The 20135-nt window shown below is 37.3% G+C and overlaps 1 protein-coding gene across 4 annotated transcripts in view; it reads left to right on the forward strand.

Annotated features, from left to right (window-relative positions):
• The window catches only part of crm (cramped chromatin regulator), a 345363-nt gene that overhangs the window by 274889 nt on the left and 50339 nt on the right, over window positions 1-20135 (forward strand). For all 4 annotated transcript variants that reach the window (XM_090406636.1, XM_090406637.1, XM_090406634.1 and 1 more), the window contains exon 14: window positions 8487-8676. In XM_090406636.1, coding sequence (XP_090262762.1) covers window positions 8487-8676 — 190 coding nt within the window. The remainder of the gene's footprint in view (window positions 1-8486; window positions 8677-20135) is intronic.

Consider the following 20135-nt stretch of genomic DNA (forward strand, 5'->3'; position numbering starts at 1 on the left):
AGTGGTTAGAGGCAAATGTGCCCATGAAGGCAAAAGGGGAAGAATTTCAAACATTGAGTGCTGCCATATGCAAATTATACATGTAGTTTGTATGTGCTGAAAGCTGTAAATGACTTACTGATAGACTAAAGGTTTATGTGCTGTTCAAGTTGTAACAGTATTTATGGCTAGACCTGCTATGTATGTGTGTGTGTGTGTGTAGTAAAAATGAAAGAAATAATAAAAACCTTAGCTCATCCACAGTACAAATATTTACAACTTTCATGTATGAGAGTCAGAAAAGTGAAATGCTTTCTGCAATAAAATCATAAGCTTCTATAGTGGCTTAAGAACTTTAAGGGACATCGTTGAACAAAACATAGAATTTAGAAGCCTATTATATCAAAATTTTATGGATTTTGCTAAAGCATTTGACAGTATTAGCAGAGAAACATGGTTAATTATTAAGTTATGGAATTCCTGACAAACGTGAAAATAATCAGAGAAATGTATATGGGAAGTAAGAGTTGTGTTATTGCACAGCAAATAACATCATATTAAACAATAACCAGGACATCACACAACCCAGCCTTACACTGGAGTTATGTAATGTCCTGGTTATTGTTTAATATAGTCAGTGATTGGATTATGAGAAAAGTTGTAGATGCAAGAAGAGGAATTAAATGGAATCCTATGTCACAGTTAGAATTTCTAGATTATGCTGATAACATAGGTTTGTTATAATCAAAATACAGTGACAGCAAAGAGATCAAAATCAATCAACATGCTGTTGAAGATAAGAATTTTACATACATTCTGAGTGAATGTAATTATTGAAATGAGTTGCTAGAATCAGTTGTGTGAGTGCTTGATAAAGCACTGACAAGTGAGTGTATTCAAGGGAGATACAATAGATGGTATGTGGATAGTAATCAAGATATTGAAGGTGGAACTAACAGGGATATTGTGCAAAAACTGACAAAAGCTAATATTGCTGTCAGAAAATTAAATACTATATGGAAATCTTCAAAATATCATAATAAAACTAAAATAAATATCTTCAATACCAGTGTTATATAGACTATATATACTAGTGGTAGTGAGTGGAAGATGGTGTTGGTGTAGTTGCGTTTAGTTGTAGTTTGTGGATTGAGTGGTGGAGACAGAGATTTGTGGAGTCTATGTCCCTCAATGAGTCTTTGGACTTCCTGGAGGGGTCACGTAATAATAATAATATTATATGGATCAGAGACATCAAAACTGACCAAAACAGGAAGCTAAATTAAACAGTTTTCAACAGAGTGTCTGTGTAAAATATTTTGGTGCCAACATATAACAAACGATGACTTATCTGTTGACTATTAAAAGCATTACTGATGAAATAAAAAAAGCGATGGATGGAAATGGATTGGACACATACTGAGAATGGACAGGAGAGATTCCTAAAGTAGCTTCTGAACAAAAATGGAAAAATCCAGATCCTTTATAGAATCTATAAACAAACTATTTGTCTTAAAGTGAAAATCTCATCTTGACAATCTCTATTTGGTCTGAACACAGATTTTCACTTTAAGACAAATAGTTGAGAAATATGACAAGGATCTGTATTTAAGTTTTGTAGATCTGTGAAAGGCATATGACAAGGCGCCCAGAGAAAAGCTTTTCAAAACACTATAATTATATGAGGTGAATGGAACATTATACAGAGCATTGCATAGTCTATACAGAGTCCATCAAAAAAAATGTACACACACTTTAACAGATGTCATCTATGGACTTTTTTCTAAGTTGGATCGAATTGCCGTTAGTAGTATGATGTTCTCTCAAAACATGTCATTACTCACATGAATACTAGTATCAACACGTGACCGGTAGGATAGTCAAACAAAATGGCTGAGGAACGATTGTTGTTCAAAGAATGCAAGACCATTTTAAAGTGGTATTTCAAATTTGAGAATGTTGGTAAAGTTTGACGACAATGAAGGCATGAGTTTGCAACACACCTGATAATTGCACATATTCGTGATAAGTTTGAGACACATAGTACTGTGTGTGATGTGCACAAGGGAAGATCAGGGAGGCTTCGATTTACTGGGACTCAATGTCTGGTGTGGATTGTCATCTAGGTGTTTAATAGGAAATTCTTCTTTGAAGGTACTGTTACTGGTCAAGTGCACCTAGACATGCTACACACATCCATTTTACCTGCCATGCATACTCTTTATTGGAATGGTCAATTTCTCTTTCGACAAGATGGTGCACCACCACCACTGAGACGTGAGAGCTTACCTCGATGAGAGTTTGCAGGGACAGTGGATAGGACGAACAGGTGCAGTTGAGTTCCCTCCACATTCTCCTGATTTAACACAATTGGACTTCTACCTGTGGGGGACTCTAAAGAATGTAGTATATCATAGAAAACCAGCTCCTGGTGGCCCTTCAGAAAGAAATTGAAACTGCATGCGCAGCAATCCTAATGGTCACTTTTGGCCAATGTTGCACAAGCAGTAGTTTGCCATAATAATAAGTGTCTGGATGCTAATGGCAACCACTTTGAGCACCTCATGTAATTGTCGAAGTCAAAGTTCCCTTGATGTCTGTATAAATTTAGTATTACAATTTTTATACAGGTTTTTCTTTTGCTGAAGTGCGTACACATTTTTTTGATGGATTCTGTATTTAAGTTGTCAGTCAGCAGTTAGAATTGAAGGAAATACAAGAAGATGGTTTGATGTAAATTCAGTGGTAACATAAGGATGCACATTATGAAAGTGGCATTATCTGATATTAGAATTGGACATCAAACTTAGCTCTTTGCTTTATGCAGATGATGATGATGTACTCCTAAACACATCTAGTGCAAGTCTTCAGGATTCTCTGACTAAATTGAATAACAGCTGTAACAAATTTGGCATGAAAATCAGCAATAAAAAAGACCAAAACTATGAAAATAAGCAGGAACATAGAAAACTTCAGCTGCATTCTGAATAGAGATCCTATAGAAGAAGTAAACTATTTCAACTATTTAGACAGAGTTTTTAGTGAAGATGGTAGGTTAAATCTAGAAATAGGCAAGAAAATAAGCAAAGCTGGTATGGTGGGATAGCCAGCTGAATAAATTTATATGAAATGAGAAAGAAATTAGCCAAAACCAAACTAGCAGTATACAAGTGTTTAAACCAGTTTTAAGTTATGGATCCGAGAACTGGTTAGAATTAAAGCACTTATCAAAGACTAGAGACCACAGATGTGAGGTTTCTGAAAAATATAAGGGAAGTGAACTAATGGCATCAATGCCATCGTTTCTCTTCCATAATCTTTCTCCACCTGTTTTCAAGTATGCTTTCATAAATCTTACCACTTAATAGAGAAATTCCTCTGTAATTCTCACATTCAGTTTTATTCCCTTTTTTATAGATGGGTACTATGAGAGCTCTATTCCAATCATTTGGAATTCGACCTTCTCACCAGGCCCTCTGAATTATGCAGTGTACACTGCAAAACTTTTATACCTCCATACTTAAGCATTTCTGGTAGAATATCATCTACTCCAGCTGCTTTTCCACATTTCAAATTTTTGATGGCTTTTTCTAACTCAAGTATCAATATATACTCCTTTTAGCATTTCTCTTGAAAATTTTCTGGAATGGTTCTGTCACTGCTTTGTTCATTTAACAGTCTTTCAAAGTAATTACCATATTTTTCGATAGATAACATGCGCAGTATACATTTGAAAGGTATGAGAGATAAATCATATGTAATAACAAAACTAAGGTAGAAGTATTACTTAATATTTATTGAACCTTACACTATTCAAATCCAAAAAATTCTTCATCAGACTCAATATTGAAAGAATCAATGGAGTTAAAAATTTCATTTGGTATTTATTCAGCTTCATAATCATTGTCACCGGACACCACTGCATTCCCTTGTGCTTTAATGAAACCATTTCTAACACAGTTTTCACTTACAGCCACCCAACTTTCTACAATCCACGTAACTATATCTTTATACAATGTTCTTTTCATCTGCCCTGTTTTGTTATATTCATGGATGCCATTATCTTTGAATGATTTATTTACTGCAAGATCAAGGGGTTCGAGTTTTTTTGTTAAACCATCTGGAATGATGGCCAATTTGTAAAAATTGTAAAATTTTGAATTAAAAAAATTCAAAATTCATTGCTACTAGCAACACATGTACTTTTAAAGAATTCCTCCAACCTCTGTCTGTACTTCCTAACTCTACCGCTAGTTGGCGCATGCCTGTTATCTATACAGCAAAAAAAGTGATGAAAATGTTGGGGTGCACATTATCTATCGAAAAATACAGTAGTCCAGACATCTAGGCTATTCTTATCTTCAGTAGGTATACCGAGCTGGTATGCCATTCAATCCCACAGCAGTATTCATATTAAAGTTCTGTAATATGCTATGCATCTCCATTTCATTTACCTCGGTTCACATATAAAACCTTTGGCCCTCTCATTCCTGCAGTATCACCACCTGGATGATATACTCTTGCAAAGTGTTCACTTAGTAATTCTACTATTTCGACTGATTCAGTTACCTCCCTACCATTGGCATTCATTAAAATCATTTTGCCATATACATTCTTTCTTTTACTTGTAGCATATCGAACTGTGGGATTCTCTTTAGCCTGCATTACTAACTTCCTGTCATACTCTGCTTTTGCCTTTCTTACCACACTAGTTACCCTTCTGTACCTTGTACTGTTCGTGTGACTGCTGGTCACCTTTCTCCTTCAATTCCCTCCACAGTTGTTTCTCCTTAATTTTCTATCATTTCAAACAACTTCACCACATACCTCACTTGCCAAGCTCAACTGTCTAAACATCTCGTAGTCCCCACCCTCTGTGCTCCTTTGTTTGTAGCAACACCCCACTAAATATCCTGCCTTGCCCATCTCTACCTCACACCATATGCTTTCAAAATCATTAGTGTCACTGCCTTCCAAAGCCTCCACTCTTGGAGGACATGTCATCACTTATCATAAGCAGTACTCCACCACCACGCTTTCCCTTTGTATCCTGCCAAAAAACGCTGTACCCTGTTTCTTCTGTTCCTGTTATTATATCCTCTTCTGTCAACCATGTCTCAGTGATTCCAATAATCTTTGGTCAGGCTGATGCTATCATTGCCACCAATTCCTCTCCTTTATTCCAGATACTCTTGGCATTAATATAAAGCATAAAAATACTACTGTTTCTATACCCAGCATGATTCTCCCCCCCCCCCCCTAGACTCCACTGGGCTCAGTGTTACCTGATATCATCCCCCTTCTCCTAAGTACCCATTCCCACAAGAGGCCACCCCTGCTACCATCCACCCTGGGCATTCTAGTTTCCCTGCATTGACACACGACTCATTCAGAACAGCAATCTCTCCAGATGCCCTACATCCTTCCTCATTCAAATTCAAGCGGTCTCTCACATACAATTCCTTTCTGTCCTCAAATGCCCTCCAAGCATCCACATATTCCAGTCCTCTCTTCTGACACATTCTAGCTATTATGTTATTCAATATTACTGCTCTTCTGCTCAGCTCATCACTATCATACCTAGGCAACATGCACACTATCTTTCCTCTCTCTGTGTCTTCTTTCGTACAACCTCAAGCAAGAATCTCATATCTCTCGCTACCCAATTTACATTACCTCTCAAGTCATTTGTTCCTACCATCACAATCATCTCATCCACTCTCTCACCCCTCTTAATTGCCATAGCCACACTTTCTATCGTTTCTCCAGGCAAACACTCCTCATGCATCCTATCTTGAACACCACGGATCATTGAGTCCACATACATACACCTCTTACCACCCTGTTCCTCGATTTCTCACATGCATCCCTCACTCTCTCCTCTGGCACTTTCTCTCTGTGTTCCCTACTTACCTGCCTTCCTGACATCACTCTATCCCTGGTTCCAGTGCTCCCTCGCATTCTTCTCATTCCCTCTCTCCTGCTGTTTCCATTCTCTCCTCTTCTATCATTCCCATATCTCCCTCTCTCTCTCTCATTCCCTCTCTTCCACTTATCCTATTCTCTCTTCTATCATTCACATAACTCTCTCTCTTTTCTACTATTCCTATTCTCTCCTCTTCTATCATTCCCATTACTCTCTCTCATTCTTCAATCTTCAATTGGAAAAGGCCTAAGCTCAAGTCTTGTCATGACGGGTGGAATCTTTATATGGACTTTTTCAATCGAAAGAGTTAGCCGATCTCATATGGAGGTAGCAGGGTTTTTTCTCCCGGAAACTCTGGTTTTTCATCCCGCATACAGACAAATCGGCCCTTCAGAACACACGCAATTTACAGACAAAAAATACTAGCTGTGGTGGGCAGTAGATGGTGCTGATGTAGATGATTGGTAGTAGAGGTTCGGTGTAGTGGTGGAGACAGAGAGTTGTACAATAGGTGCCCTCCCGCGATGAATCTTCGGACTCCTTGGAGGTGTCACGAATAATAATAATTCCTTCTCTTCTGCTGTTCCTATTCTCTCCTCTTCTACCATTCTCATAACGCTCTCTCATTCCCTCTCTTCTGCTGTTTCTATTCTCTCCTCCTCCCTCATTCCCATAATTCTCTCTCACTCCTACTCTGATTCATCTTGCATTTGTCTCTTCCATTCGCCTAATCTCATCTTTCTCACTTCTCACCTCATCTATCTCTGTCTGCAAGCCAGCCACTTTATTTGCCATTCATCCTCCCAATTGAGACCATCTCCGAAAATTTCACAATCCTTCAACCTTTTCATACTCCCCACTCTCATTATTTTATTCATATTTCTCTCGCCATTCTCACCCTCTGTCATACCACTCATCTCTCTCTATGTCGAGAATCTCCCACCTCTGACTCAACGAGGTCAGTTATAGTCATTTCTAACTCACCAAGTTCCTCCAATTGCCTGCATTTTGCGCATATATGTATTTCCCCTTCTCTCACCTGCCACATATACAACTGCCAGGACGCACACATTCCAAAAGTTCCGCATGCTACAAAATCCCATATGAAAACACGCAAAATGGAGTCCTTAAATGGAGAAGGACTTGGTGATACACCATCTGCAATTTTAACTGCTGCTGCCACCATTATTCAAAATAGTGGTGTCGAGGAACTATTACAACTAAACGCTGAATAAGTATAAGGGAGTATAACTATATAAGTAAAAGTACAAACAAAACATTTAAGTATGCTAAATATAACTTAAATAAAACTAAATAATGAAAACTTATGTTATCTGTGTCTTCTCTTCCACTATTATGCATTTGATTCTGACCCTGTCTTCTCGTTAACCAAAATACACAATATAGCGACGATGACAACTAACTTCAAAAACAACCACTGAAGGACACTCGTATTCCAGAAAAACAACGTAGCACAAATCCCGACAGAAGTTGGACTATTCTTGAGCCATTCCTTGAAATACTAGTTTCTCTTCTGCCAGAAAATAGATACTTCTCCAGTAAGATTCACTTAAACCCAAATAATAAATGTTTAGGATGTACTGAAATTTTCATGTATCTCATAATATTAAATGAACAAAAATAACAAGGCTTTTTATGGTAATCGAGCTTTCCCTGTGTCCAACCTAAAACTTCTTCCTTAAGAAAATCATGAATAGTAACTACTTCATTCCACATGTCATCTTGAAGTCATGTATGAAATGGAGTATACAATATTTTTATATAATTTTCATATACCTTAAGAACTAAATTTAAAGATTCATTACTAAATTGCAGTTTATTAATGATGGCTCTTAGTGTTTTAGTTAAGTTGCATAATATCCCTGAAATTATATTTTAGAAATTTGTATTGTATTTTATTTGGATTTTTATTATTAACTTCTGTCTCTAAATTGTCACCTGTCATTATTGTTAAACTGTCTTGTAATTTTGAAATATGGTTAATAACACTGAAATATTTTCCACTGTATAATTGATATTTTAGTGGTTCATGTTTCTGGCAGGTACCAGATTTTGCTTGACATTTTTGTAAAGCTGTCTTATGATTTCAAAATGTGAATAATATGGATAATATTATTCACATTTTGGAATACTTTCCATTGGATACTTGATGTTGTAGAACTTCATGTTTCTGTCAAGTTCTTTATGCTGGTTGAATCCAGCAAAATATCAGCAGACTTAATAAATCTTTTATTGTTGTAATGCTCTAACTTAATACCATCAGAAATAACATGTCAGATAGTTAACATATTAAATTATGTGGATACATGCATATACATAATTCTAGGTACCTGGTTGTTTACTTATCTGTTATACCTGCCTGTGTTCTGACATGTTTGAATAACTGATAAATTGTTGTTATTATCTAATTTTAATACATCGGGCATCTCTGGATTGCTAAAAAAAACCTACAACTTCATGTCTTGTTTTATTATTTTGTGATAGTTTTTGCAACTTAAATGTAAAATGTTTATGATTTTTAAATGTTGTTAATAAGATTTTATTAAAACTTCACCTTCAGCCTCTTTCCTTGGGTGTTCTATCACCAACATCCAAGCCTCCCATAGTATCCAACATCTGCATATCAACTACGTGCACATCTTCATCACCACCACATATATCCATTCCAGAGAATACTTCATCAATTACATCTACTATTTCACCTACTAATATTTCTTCTTTACTGGATATATCTCTAGTGGAAGGTTCTTGTAAGTATTCTTCTGATTATAATATATTTTATTATAAAATTTAATCGTTTGCACAAAAAATGATAGTAATAAACTCTTTCCATAATTTTTCAACTGTATTTGAATTACTTTTATTCTACAGTACTCAAAACAATTAGGGGATATTTTACTTTCTGTCAGATAATTATAAATTTCTGTAAATAATTATAACTATTGGGTACTTTATACATGAATAAATATTTCTTACTTATGGATAGGGTGTAATTGATGCAATATTGTTTAAATAATCAATATTTATTATAAATTTAACAAATTATACATTTTAGCGTGAAATAATTTTAACAAGAATAGCCATAAATGCTTTTGTCAATTTTTAATAGGGCGTGTGGTCTCCATTAACAACCAAAACAACAGTACATCTTGATTGCATGGACCGAATAAGATGATCAAACAGTTCTTGTGGGATATTTTCCCACTCTTCTGTGAGAGCAATTTTGAGCTCTTGAAGTGATCATGGTGGCACCAGTCAAGCAGAAACGTACCTACCTAAAGCATCCCAGGCATGTTCGATGATTATAATCTGGTGAACAGGCAGGCTAGGCCATTTGTTCAAGCCCTTCTTCCTCAAACCACTCTTGTACTAAATTTGTACAGTGTGGACGTACATTGTCATCCATAAAAATGAATTCTTGGCCAATTGCAGCAGCATATGGACGAATTACAGGTTCCAAAATCTCATCGAGATACTTTTTGGGCTGTTAAGGAACCATTTCTGATAAAATAGAGATCACTATGGCCGCCTATACTTATTCCAGCCCATACCATCAAACTCCCACCTTGATGTTGGGGTCTTTCATGAACAAACTGTGGATTATTTCTTGTTCCACTTTCATGCCATATCAAAATACATCAGTTATCTAGTTGCAGACTGAACTTGGACTCGTCACTAAAAAGTACACGAGCCCAATCCTCATTTGTCCAATTGTGTTGTTCCTGTGCCCAAATTCTTCAGACTGTTTTATGATTTGCAGTAAGTGGAATGCAAACCATTGTTTTTCGCACATATAAACTTATGGCATGAAGACAATTTCGAACATTTCCTGTCTCCAGAAAGTGATTCCAAAGTTGTGAAATTACGCTTTGAGATACACAACACGCTTGAGTGACAACTTGCTGCGTTTGTCCAGTTTCTAATCGACCAATGGCTCTCCAAGCCATGGATTCCGGGATTTCATGTTGTTTGTCATTTTTAACAAAATAATGGGTGGTAGGTGACACAAGTTGACAATTGAAGAGATAATTATGCACTGTGGAAGTGAGCGCAACAAGCCACACTTTTATTCCCCCCTCCTACACACACGTGCTAATATGGCTGAGACACGTTTCGGCAAGTCTTAACATGATTTTTGTACGCACTTGTGTGTTCTATATTGTTGTATATTAAGAATATTTTAAAATAAATGTGTTACATTTGTAAATTATTTTTATAACTGTATAATTTACAAGAAAACCAAAATATCCCCTAATTGTTTTGAGCAGTATATTCTTCTTTGTATTAAAAAAATGATGTTTTTATTGCAGTCTGGTGTGGCAGCTTGTTGTTTCAATTAACCTGAGCTCACTTCCTGTCTTTTAACAACAGTATTTTTATAAGTATCTTTTCAAGAAACTCTGAGTTAAGACTTAGCCTTAACTTAGACAGATGAATTGCTCAAACAATTCATCTGAGGCATGCATCATCCTCACCATTAAATATCAAAGCCCAAATAAATCTACCAAATGCACTAAATAAAACCCTTTACTGTGCATGTTCCCCATACTATTTGCCCTTACATAAATACATTATGGAAGCTGAAAGTGGACTTCAAGCCAGCTTTAATTACTCAGAATTTTCTTCTCTAAAATTATTAACAATAAATCCAAATCCCATTCTCTCTTAGAACTAAAATTCTGGCTGCAGAATTCCACATACATATTAGATAAAATGACATTGCTTTTCTTACCGACTTTATAGATTACCAACAAATAGCTTAATGTTTTAAGCAAATCTGATCCATTCATTCTCAGTTATATGACTCTTCCTCTACAACTGTGAGAAGACAGACCTCATCCTTCCTTCATCTGTAGTGATGACACAATTGATTTGTACCTGTCACAACAGATAATTGCCCACGTGTATTGGGCTAAATAAAAATATACAAAATTTATGTTACCTCCATATGGAGGCATATAAAATTCATTTACTGATTTCTAAGGCCTGCCTTATCTCCTGATGTAATTTTAGCCTTGTTTATAGATCTGACTTAATCACTAGTTTACTTTTTACTTTGAAAGGCAACATTTCCAAGCCTTAGTCTAGGTTATGCTTATTGATTTTTCATATGACATTTCAGATTCAAATTTCTGTTTTTATGTGATATTTATATTGCTGGCCTTAATTGTTAAGTTTATTCTCAACTCTGTTAAATTCTTTTTTCCTGAAGTAGAAATAAATGCTTTTGTTGTGATCATCTTTTACTTTTACCATAAAATATAAAGGTTAAAGGTATTTTTAAATTCTTTAAAGAAACTTTTATCATCATTGTTTTCTAGTGTCTAACTCAAAGTTTTATTATTTATATATTTATTCATTTTACTATTAATCCCCCATACTTGAGAGGCTCAATACTGATACTGACATGTGCAAGTAAGTGGATAAGAAGGGAGAATGAACCTGTTGGTGGAGAAGTGTGTCTAGCTATGCTCATAAAATGGAATGGAGCTTTCCTTAAAATACCAACATTAGGCTGTGTATTAATGTTTAATTGGCTAATTTAACCTTTCACTGCTAAGCTCGAGTATTCTCGAGTCCACTTTTGCATTTAAAAATCACTGCCAAAAATTGTAAACGTTTGAATTTTGCAAGCATGTGGTGACATCTATTTTGAATATAATTTAGTTAAAGTCAAGCACTTCCCTTTGTTTGATATCTGGAGGAAAAATTTATACTTTTCATATAGCACCAACTCCTGGAAAATTTGTCACATGGTACATATCTTCTCAGAGACAGTAAAAATAACAGGAAGTGCACATGCAGATCTCAAGCTGTGAAAATTACATGAAATCATGAGGAAAAACAGATCATTCAGCCAGTAATAAAGCTCTATTGTGTAAAAGAATAAGATAAGAATAACATGAGCATTAATGAGTCAGGCATGAGTAGTTCTACTGAATGTTTGCATTAGGCCTTGAAGTGGTACATGGAGTTCTGTTTTCATCTCCTGTACCTAATAGTTGTAAATTATCAGATATTGTACAAGGTGAAAGGGAAAAGCATCAGAATTTCAAAACTTGGGGAGGATACATCCCAACCATGTTTTTTTCCACAATGGAGGAAAATCCCACTAGATATCGCTATGTGTGCTCAAACACCTTATTTGAAAAGAGAAAAAGGACAGAGAGAGAGAGAAAGAGAGAGTGTGTGGCAAATGTTGCAATGTCCTTTATTTATATCCCATGTTTTTAAAAATATCATAGAATAGCTAAATTTTGAAAGGATAATGGAGGAGATAATATATTGTATAAAAATAACGTGCAAAATTTTCAATAAAACGTAATTTATATGCCACAATTTTGACTAACATTGAGAAAAAATAGTCTGAAGTTATTCTGATTATACGAGGGTGGTCTGAAAAGTTCTCAACCATAGATGGCAACACTATCGGCAAGATTTTTTTTTTCTAAGTTGGTACATCTGTCATAAGAATCCATGTGAAATTGCAAGTCATTTTATCAAGTAGTTTGTTTTATACAGGCTGTCTGAAGCAGAAGTATTGTCTGTATCCTTTGAAATGGATAAAATTGAGTATCATGTGGTTATAAAATTCTTTGTAAAAGAAGGTTTAATGGCAAAAGAAATTCATTCGAAGTTCATAAAAGTTTATGGGCACCTTCTCTTTTGTTTTTTCCTTTCTTTCATGCTTACACGGTGATCAGAATACATTTTAGAAAATTATGGAGATAACTATCGTGTTGGAGTAAAACTTTAGTTTAATATAACCCAAAATACACACTCGACGTTTCAACCTTCATATCAAGATCATCATCTGGAGCATACACAATGTATACACAGAGACAAACTGCACTACAATCTACATGGTTTGCTAAAGTTACTGACCAACCGTTACAATTATTGGCCTGACCTCTGAAAAAAAAATAATAAAAAAAAAAATAAAAAAACCTTTACCACATCAAAGCTAGAGTCCTATTATTATTATTATTATCTATTAGGTTACAAAATTAAATTGGGCTGGAGAGCAACATGTTTATATATATACAGGGTGTTCGGGATAAATTTGACAGTTTCGTAAGGAAAAAGAAAATCTTCTTTGTATCTATTAAATTTAATGAATTGACAAAAAAAACATTACAGGCAGAGTTAATTACAATACTATCAACAAGATTTACTCAAAATAACCACCATTAGCATCGATCACAGCTTCAATTCTGCTTCGGAACCTCGAACAAGCTGATGCTACAGTCTCCCTGGGAAGGGCCGCAAAAACTGTTTTAATTTTATCTATTAACTGGGCTTTTGTATTACTGGAAGTGCGATTGGTGTCTTTTTCAACTGCGCCCCATACAAAATAATCCATGGGGTTAAGGTCTGGGGAGTTTGGAGGCCAAACATTTGGACCGGTGAAGTCGTAGAAATTTTCAGACAACCATTTTTGACTTTTCCCAGAGGTGTGGCAAGGGGCCGAATCCTGCTGCCATACATACGGCCTACCATTGGCTACCCTTGTTATCCAGGGCTTGACTACAGTTAGCAACTCCACGAACAAAGCCCGAATTCCAATGCCAGGGTTCTTCAACACCTGTTCCTGCAGATTTGCGAGGAATTCTGCTGTACGAACGCAATCAGATCGTCTGCTAGGGATCTTTCTTCTTGCTACATCCTCGTAGTCACCATTGCAAGTCTCTAGTTCATGCCTGATTGTTTTTACTGTATTCAGGGAGCATTGGGCAGCAGTCGTAATATCCTTATTTTGATGGCGGGCACGAATCATCATGATACAAGTTATTCTCTTCCATGATTCAGGTGGGTTCCAGCTATCCATCCTTTCTGACATCTTGTATATGAATGAAGAAGGGTCCAAACTTTTAAATGAAGAGAAGTGTGTGTTAATACATGTAACTTACGGAAAAATATAATTAATTATAAATATGTCAAATTTATCCCGAACACCCTGTATATTAGGAAGGAAAAAAAACCCTGTTATACATATAAATTTCAACCAATTGGTATGGGATAGTTTCCAATAAAAGCTGAAAATTGCTTCAAGTCCTAAAGTATGCTAGATACTAAGTAGGCTGAATATATGCCATCCAAATTCTTGGAATTTTTATGCCACTATTATTGTTGAGATTAGGGTGGTTAATCAGGATTTCACAGGCTTCTATAAATTTTCCTTCATACTAGGTTTTTGTATGATGTAAAGAGCAGATACTTTTCCAATCAGTTTGGTGTAGGGTGTTGAGAGTGTGAGAGACCTGCTTCACCAAAATTGTTATATTTAATGTGTCTTTTGTGTTCTTTTTTACGTATAGGAATTGTATGTCCAGTTTCACCAATATAAGGTAAGTTACAGGTGCAGTAGATGCAATAAACTCCAGGATGAGCCAATGGGAGGAGAGGATCCTTAGAGGAGTTGAATATATTTTTTTAATTTTATAGGTGGTTTAAATAAGGTAAGTTACAGGTGCAGTAGATGCAATAAACTCCAGGATGAGTCAATAGGAGGAGAGGATCCTTAGAGGAGTTGAATATGTTTCTTAGTTTTATAGGTGTTTTTTTTTTTTTTTTTTTTTTTTCACCAGAGGTCAGGCCAATAATTGTTGTAATGGTTGGTCAGTAACTTTAGCAAACCATGTAGATTGTAGTGCAGCTTGTCACTGTGTATGTATATTGTGCATGTTCCAGATGATGGAATTGTATGTCCATTGAAACCTTGATATGAAGGTCGAAACGTCGAGTGTGTATTTTGGTTTATATTAAACTAAAGTTTTACTCCAACACGGTAGTTGTCTCCATAATTTTCTAAAATGTATTCTTCTCCTTTGTTTTCAACAATTAAGAAATTGGCTGCCAAGTTTAAACGTGGGGATATCCAAAAAGTGTAACAACACCAAAAATCATTGATCAAGTGCACGGTATGGTATTGGAAGACCGGCGAGTCAAAATGCACGAAATTGCTGAGACTATAGGCATTTCAAAAGAATGTGTATGGTATATTTGGCATGAAGAATTTCATATGAAAAAGCTTTGTGCAATATGGGTGCCGTGCTTGCTCGCAGCAGAACAAAAACGCATTTTCTTGAAAATCTCTGAACAGTTTTAACAAGAATAAAACTGATTTTGTGCATCGATTTATTACTATGGATGAGACTTGGATTCACCATTACACACCAGAATCCAAACAGCAGTCAAAACAGTGGACAGAAGCCGGTTGTTCAGCTTCAAAGAAGACAAAGTCGGTTCCATCAGCAGGAAAGGTCATGGCATCGGTGTTTTGGGATGCTAAAGGCATTTTGTTTATTAATATCTTGAAAAGGGTAAAACAGTAACCGGAGAATATTATTCCGATATTTTAACCAGACTAGATGAAAAAATTCGTGAGAAAAGACCTGGTTTGCAGAAATAAAAAATCATCTTTCATCGGGACAATGCACCTGCCCAGAAAGGTGTTTTGGCAATGGAAAAATTAAGGGATCTCCACTATGAACTGTTGGAACATCCACCCTATTCCCCAGATTTGGCTCCCTCTGACTTCTATCTCTTCCTCGCTGGTCAGTATTTTTCTTCGAATCAAGAGGTGATTACAGCTGCAGAGGGGTATTTTGCAGATCTTACTGAGAACCACTACAGAAACGAGATAATGGCTCTGGAGCATCGCTGGAATAAATGTATTAGTCTTAAGGGAGATTATGTTGAAAAATAAAAATAATTTTGAAATTATAAATTGGTCTTTTCATTGTCAGGCCGAGAACTTTTCAGACCACCCTCGTGTGTGTTCATATAGTACTAGCATATGGGAAATATACTGGTGTCCAAAAGCTAAGTATGAACTATATTTTTACCTGCATATGAATAAATTTTCATGACTACAGCCAAATGGGGGGCATAAATTTATTGCCAACACACTATTAAATTAAATTATATTACACAAAAAAATATTTTATAAAATTTTTACAATTTTTGGCAAAAATTACAAATTTTCTAATGATGTAGTTAAGGAATTAATATACAGTGCTTACAGAAAACTATGCATCATACCATGCTTGGTACTAAGCATGGTATGATGTTGTGAGAGCTCTTGAGGCAAAGAGCACCTTGTTTGTTTTCTGGAGTGGAAGCAAAGCAAAGTCTCTGTATTGCATCTCAAATGTGGGATTGAGATCTAGGGAGTATGTTGACCACTTGATTCAGTTAATGTCCGTTGTCTCCAGAAATATCTACACTGCTCATCTACAATGTCGTGCAGCATTGTCATCCATAAAAATGAATTCTCCTAGGGCACCAAGGAACAATTAAACATGCCATTGAAGAAATTCATTGTGATATTGTTCATCAGTCACAGTCACCAACAAGTGCTGAAAAAAGGGACTTTTTCCAGCACTTGTTGCTTGGTGCATCCATTAAGCATAATGCTTTCCTACATCATGATCCCCGATCTGTGATATCTATCCCTTTCAATAATATTCTCACAATGGTAAGCAGTACCACTTTCATGCCAGATCAAATATCATCTGCAGTCGGAGGAAAGACTACAATGATTCTCATCTATCAAGAGCACATTAGCTCATTGGGGTCTTATCCAATTTTTATGGATACAACACCACCATAAACATGTGCTACAATGAGCTGTGGATAAAGGGGTGTAGGCCTACTTGTTGCAGATTCTTGCCACAATTTGTCAAGATATTCACATACCTGTAATTGAATGGAGTAGACTTGTAAGCTGACCTACCATGGCGTGTTGATTACATTTTGCTGTTGTAACCAAAAATCTGTCTTCATGCTCAATGGTAGAGCGAGGGCAACCTCTTAACAAATGTCTAGAACACATTCCATTGGTTTGAAATACTGCCTGGAGCCTGGATACAACACTATGTGAATTTCCAAACTCTCTAACAATATCAGTAATTGTGCAGCCTTCTTCAAGCTTTCCAATAATTCATCCCTGCATGAAATTATCTAGATGATATCTTTGAGACATTATAATATATTCAAGTGTGCAACTTTATTCCTTCACAAAAAGAGCTTCCTTCAAACACAATTCAATTAGCACAGCCTTTTATCTTGTGCTGAGTGCTGCCATGAGATGATCCCTTGCATCTTCTTCTTCTGCAGCTTCTCCCACTTAAGTGGGGGTCACTGTTTGTTATGAGTCTCCTCCACACCTTCCTGTCTTGGGCTGTCACCACATCCAAGTTCTTCATCTTCAAGTCCTCTTCTACCAGCTCCCTCCATCTCTTCTTTGGCCGCCCACGCTTCCGCCTTCCTTGCACATCCATCTGCATGACCCTTCTTCCCACATATTCGTCCTCCCTCCTCATCACATGACCAAACCATCTCAACCTTGCCTCCTGTATTTTCGCTACTCAGTTCCTAACTTTCACTGTTCCCCTGACATAGTCATTTCTCAGATGATCCTTTCTGGTCACACTGCACATCCACCTAAGCATTCTTATCTCTGCTACTTCCATCCTGCTAATGTTATTTTTCCTCAGGGCCACAGTTTCTATAGCATATGTCATAACTGGCCTCACTACTGTCCTATAGATTTTGCCTTTCAGATTGATCGGCACCCTCTTATCGCATAACACTCCAGCCATCTCCCTCCAGTTCCTCCAACCTGCTTGTATCCTGCATCCCACTTCCTTCTCACCTCCTCCATCTTCTTCCACTGTCGAACCTAAGTATCTAAAGTCTCTCACCTTCCTGATGACATTTCCTTCCAGCTCCAGGTCTGTCTCCTGGCCACCGCCCACTGCGCAACACATATACTCTGTCTTACTTCTGCTCAGTCTCATACCTCTCTCTTCCACTACTTTTCTCCATCTTTCCAGTTTAGTTTCCGCTTCTTCTCTTGAATCTACACACAGCAAGATGTCATCTGCATACAACATTGTCCAAGGTGCCTCTTCTCTCACCTCCTCTGTTACCACCTCCATCACAATATTAAACAGAAACGGACTTAATGCTGACCCTTGATGCAAGCCAACTGTTACTTGAAAACTTTCTGTCTGTCCCAAACAGGTCCGAACACTTGTCTTCACATTTCTGTACATTTCCTGCACCAACCTGACATATTTCTCCGGCACCTTCTTCTCCCTCAGACACCTCCAGACTTCTTGCCTATGCTTTCTCCAGATCAATAAATACCAGATGTAGCTCCCTTTGTTTCTCTCGATATTTTTCCATCATCTGTCGTAACCCAAAGATAGCATCTGTTGTTGATCTACCAGGCATGAAGCCAAATTGTTCCTTTGCAATCTCCACCTCCTCCCTCAATCTACCATCAAGAACCCTTTCTAGGATCTTCATTGTGTGGGACATCAACTTTATTCCTCTGTAATTTTTACAGTCTTGTGCATCCCCTTTACCCTTGTAGATGGGAACAAGAGTACTCTCCCTCCATTCCTCGGGTATATTTTCCTGTTGACAAACTTTCATGAACAGGTCCCACAGCAGGTCAATTCCCTCTTCCCCCAGTGCCTTCCATGCCTCCACTGGAATTCTGTCGGGGCCCACCGCTTTTCCATTCCTCATCCTCTTCATGGCCTCCGTCACTTCCATTCTACTGATGTTCTGCACCATCCCCTCAGAAGGCTGCCCATCTCCTCTGTGAGTCCTTGCATTTTCCTCATTCAGAAGTCCCTCAAAGTATATTTTCCATCTGTTTCTTATGTCCACATCCCTCCATAATACTCTTCCTTCAGCATCTTTGATCTGCCTCACATGTAAGATGTCCTTAGCTGCTTTATTTCTACATTTCACTAGTTGGTAAATTTTTCTCTGTCCTTCCTTTGTTTCTAATTGATCATACAGATCTTGATATGCCATGGCCTTCGCTTGTGCCACAACTCTCCTGGCTTCTTGCTTTCTCTCTTTGTACACCTCTCTGTCCTCTTCCACTCTTGACTCATCCCACTTCTGCTTTGCCTTCCTCTTAGCTGTCACTGCCACTTGTACATCATTATTCCACCACCAACCCTCCTTCTGCTCTCTAATCTTTCCAGATGTCTCACCAAGCACCTCGATTGCACAGCTCAGGATTACTTTTGAATTATGTTTCCACCAATCTTGTACACTTTCCAGTCCATCCGAAATCCTCTCTAACACTCTCTCCCTAAAACGATTCCTCACACTCTCTTCTTTTAAGCGAAACCACTTAATTGTCTTCATCCCATGGCAACCAGAAGTTCTTATCGTCGATCTTATTTTAAAGTCTGCGCACAGCAGTCGGTGTTGTTGTGCTACTTGATCTGTTGGAATTATCTTACAATTTGTCACAACCTTAAGATGTTTTCTTCTAGTCAAAATGTAGTCAATTTGTGAGCTGTTGTTACCACTTCTAAATGTTATCAAATGTTCTTCCCTCTTGAAGAAAAACGAGTTCACAATTTCCAGATCAAACGCTTCTGCAAAGTCCACAACCCTCTCTCCTTCCTGGTTCATCATTCCCACTCCGTGGCCACCATGCACCCTTTCACAGTCTCTATTCTGTCTTCCTACGTGCCCGTTCAAGTCTCCTCCGACAATCACCATCTCATTTTCTTCCAATTCCCTCATTTCTTCATCTAACACGTTCCAGAACTCATCTTTTTCCTCTGCTGTACAACCAACTTGCGGGCATATACACATAATACGACCACCCGCTCTTCTCCAAGACTCAATTTCATTCGCATGATCCTGTTGTTCCTTCTACCCACGTCCAGTACTTCACCCTTCATTCTGCCACACACCACAATTCCTACACCATTTCTTCCCTCGTTATTCGCTCCAGAGTAGAACAATTTATATCCATCTCCCAGTTCCTTTGCCTTTCCCCCTTTCCACCTTGTCTCCTGCACACATAAAATGTCCAACTTCCTCTTCCTCATCATGTCTGCCACCTCTCTTCCCCTTCCAGTCATGCTTCCAACATTCAGTGTTCCCACTCGCAACATCCTCTCCAGATGATCCCTTGCATGCAATACAAAAATTGAATGTGTACCGGCTTTCTACTTGAAATTGTCAGTAATACAAATTTGCCACAAGCTGATTCATCTCAATTTGTGATTATAATCTTCAGAAATAGTGAAGAAGCTAATGACTTCACTTATTTTATTTATTTATTCTTATGGCAAAAGCAGCTACAGGTCAATGTCCAGACCAGAAAGCCAATCCAGGGCCTCATCTGTCACCTCGTGGATGTCCTGGAGGTGACCACCAT

This window comes from Typopeltis vanoorti, chromosome 16 (assembly GCF_054136105.1).
Source record: "Typopeltis vanoorti isolate ZY-2024b chromosome 16, IOZ_Tvanoo_1.0, whole genome shotgun sequence".
Taxonomy (NCBI): domain Eukaryota; kingdom Metazoa; phylum Arthropoda; class Arachnida; order Uropygi; family Thelyphonidae; genus Typopeltis; species Typopeltis vanoorti.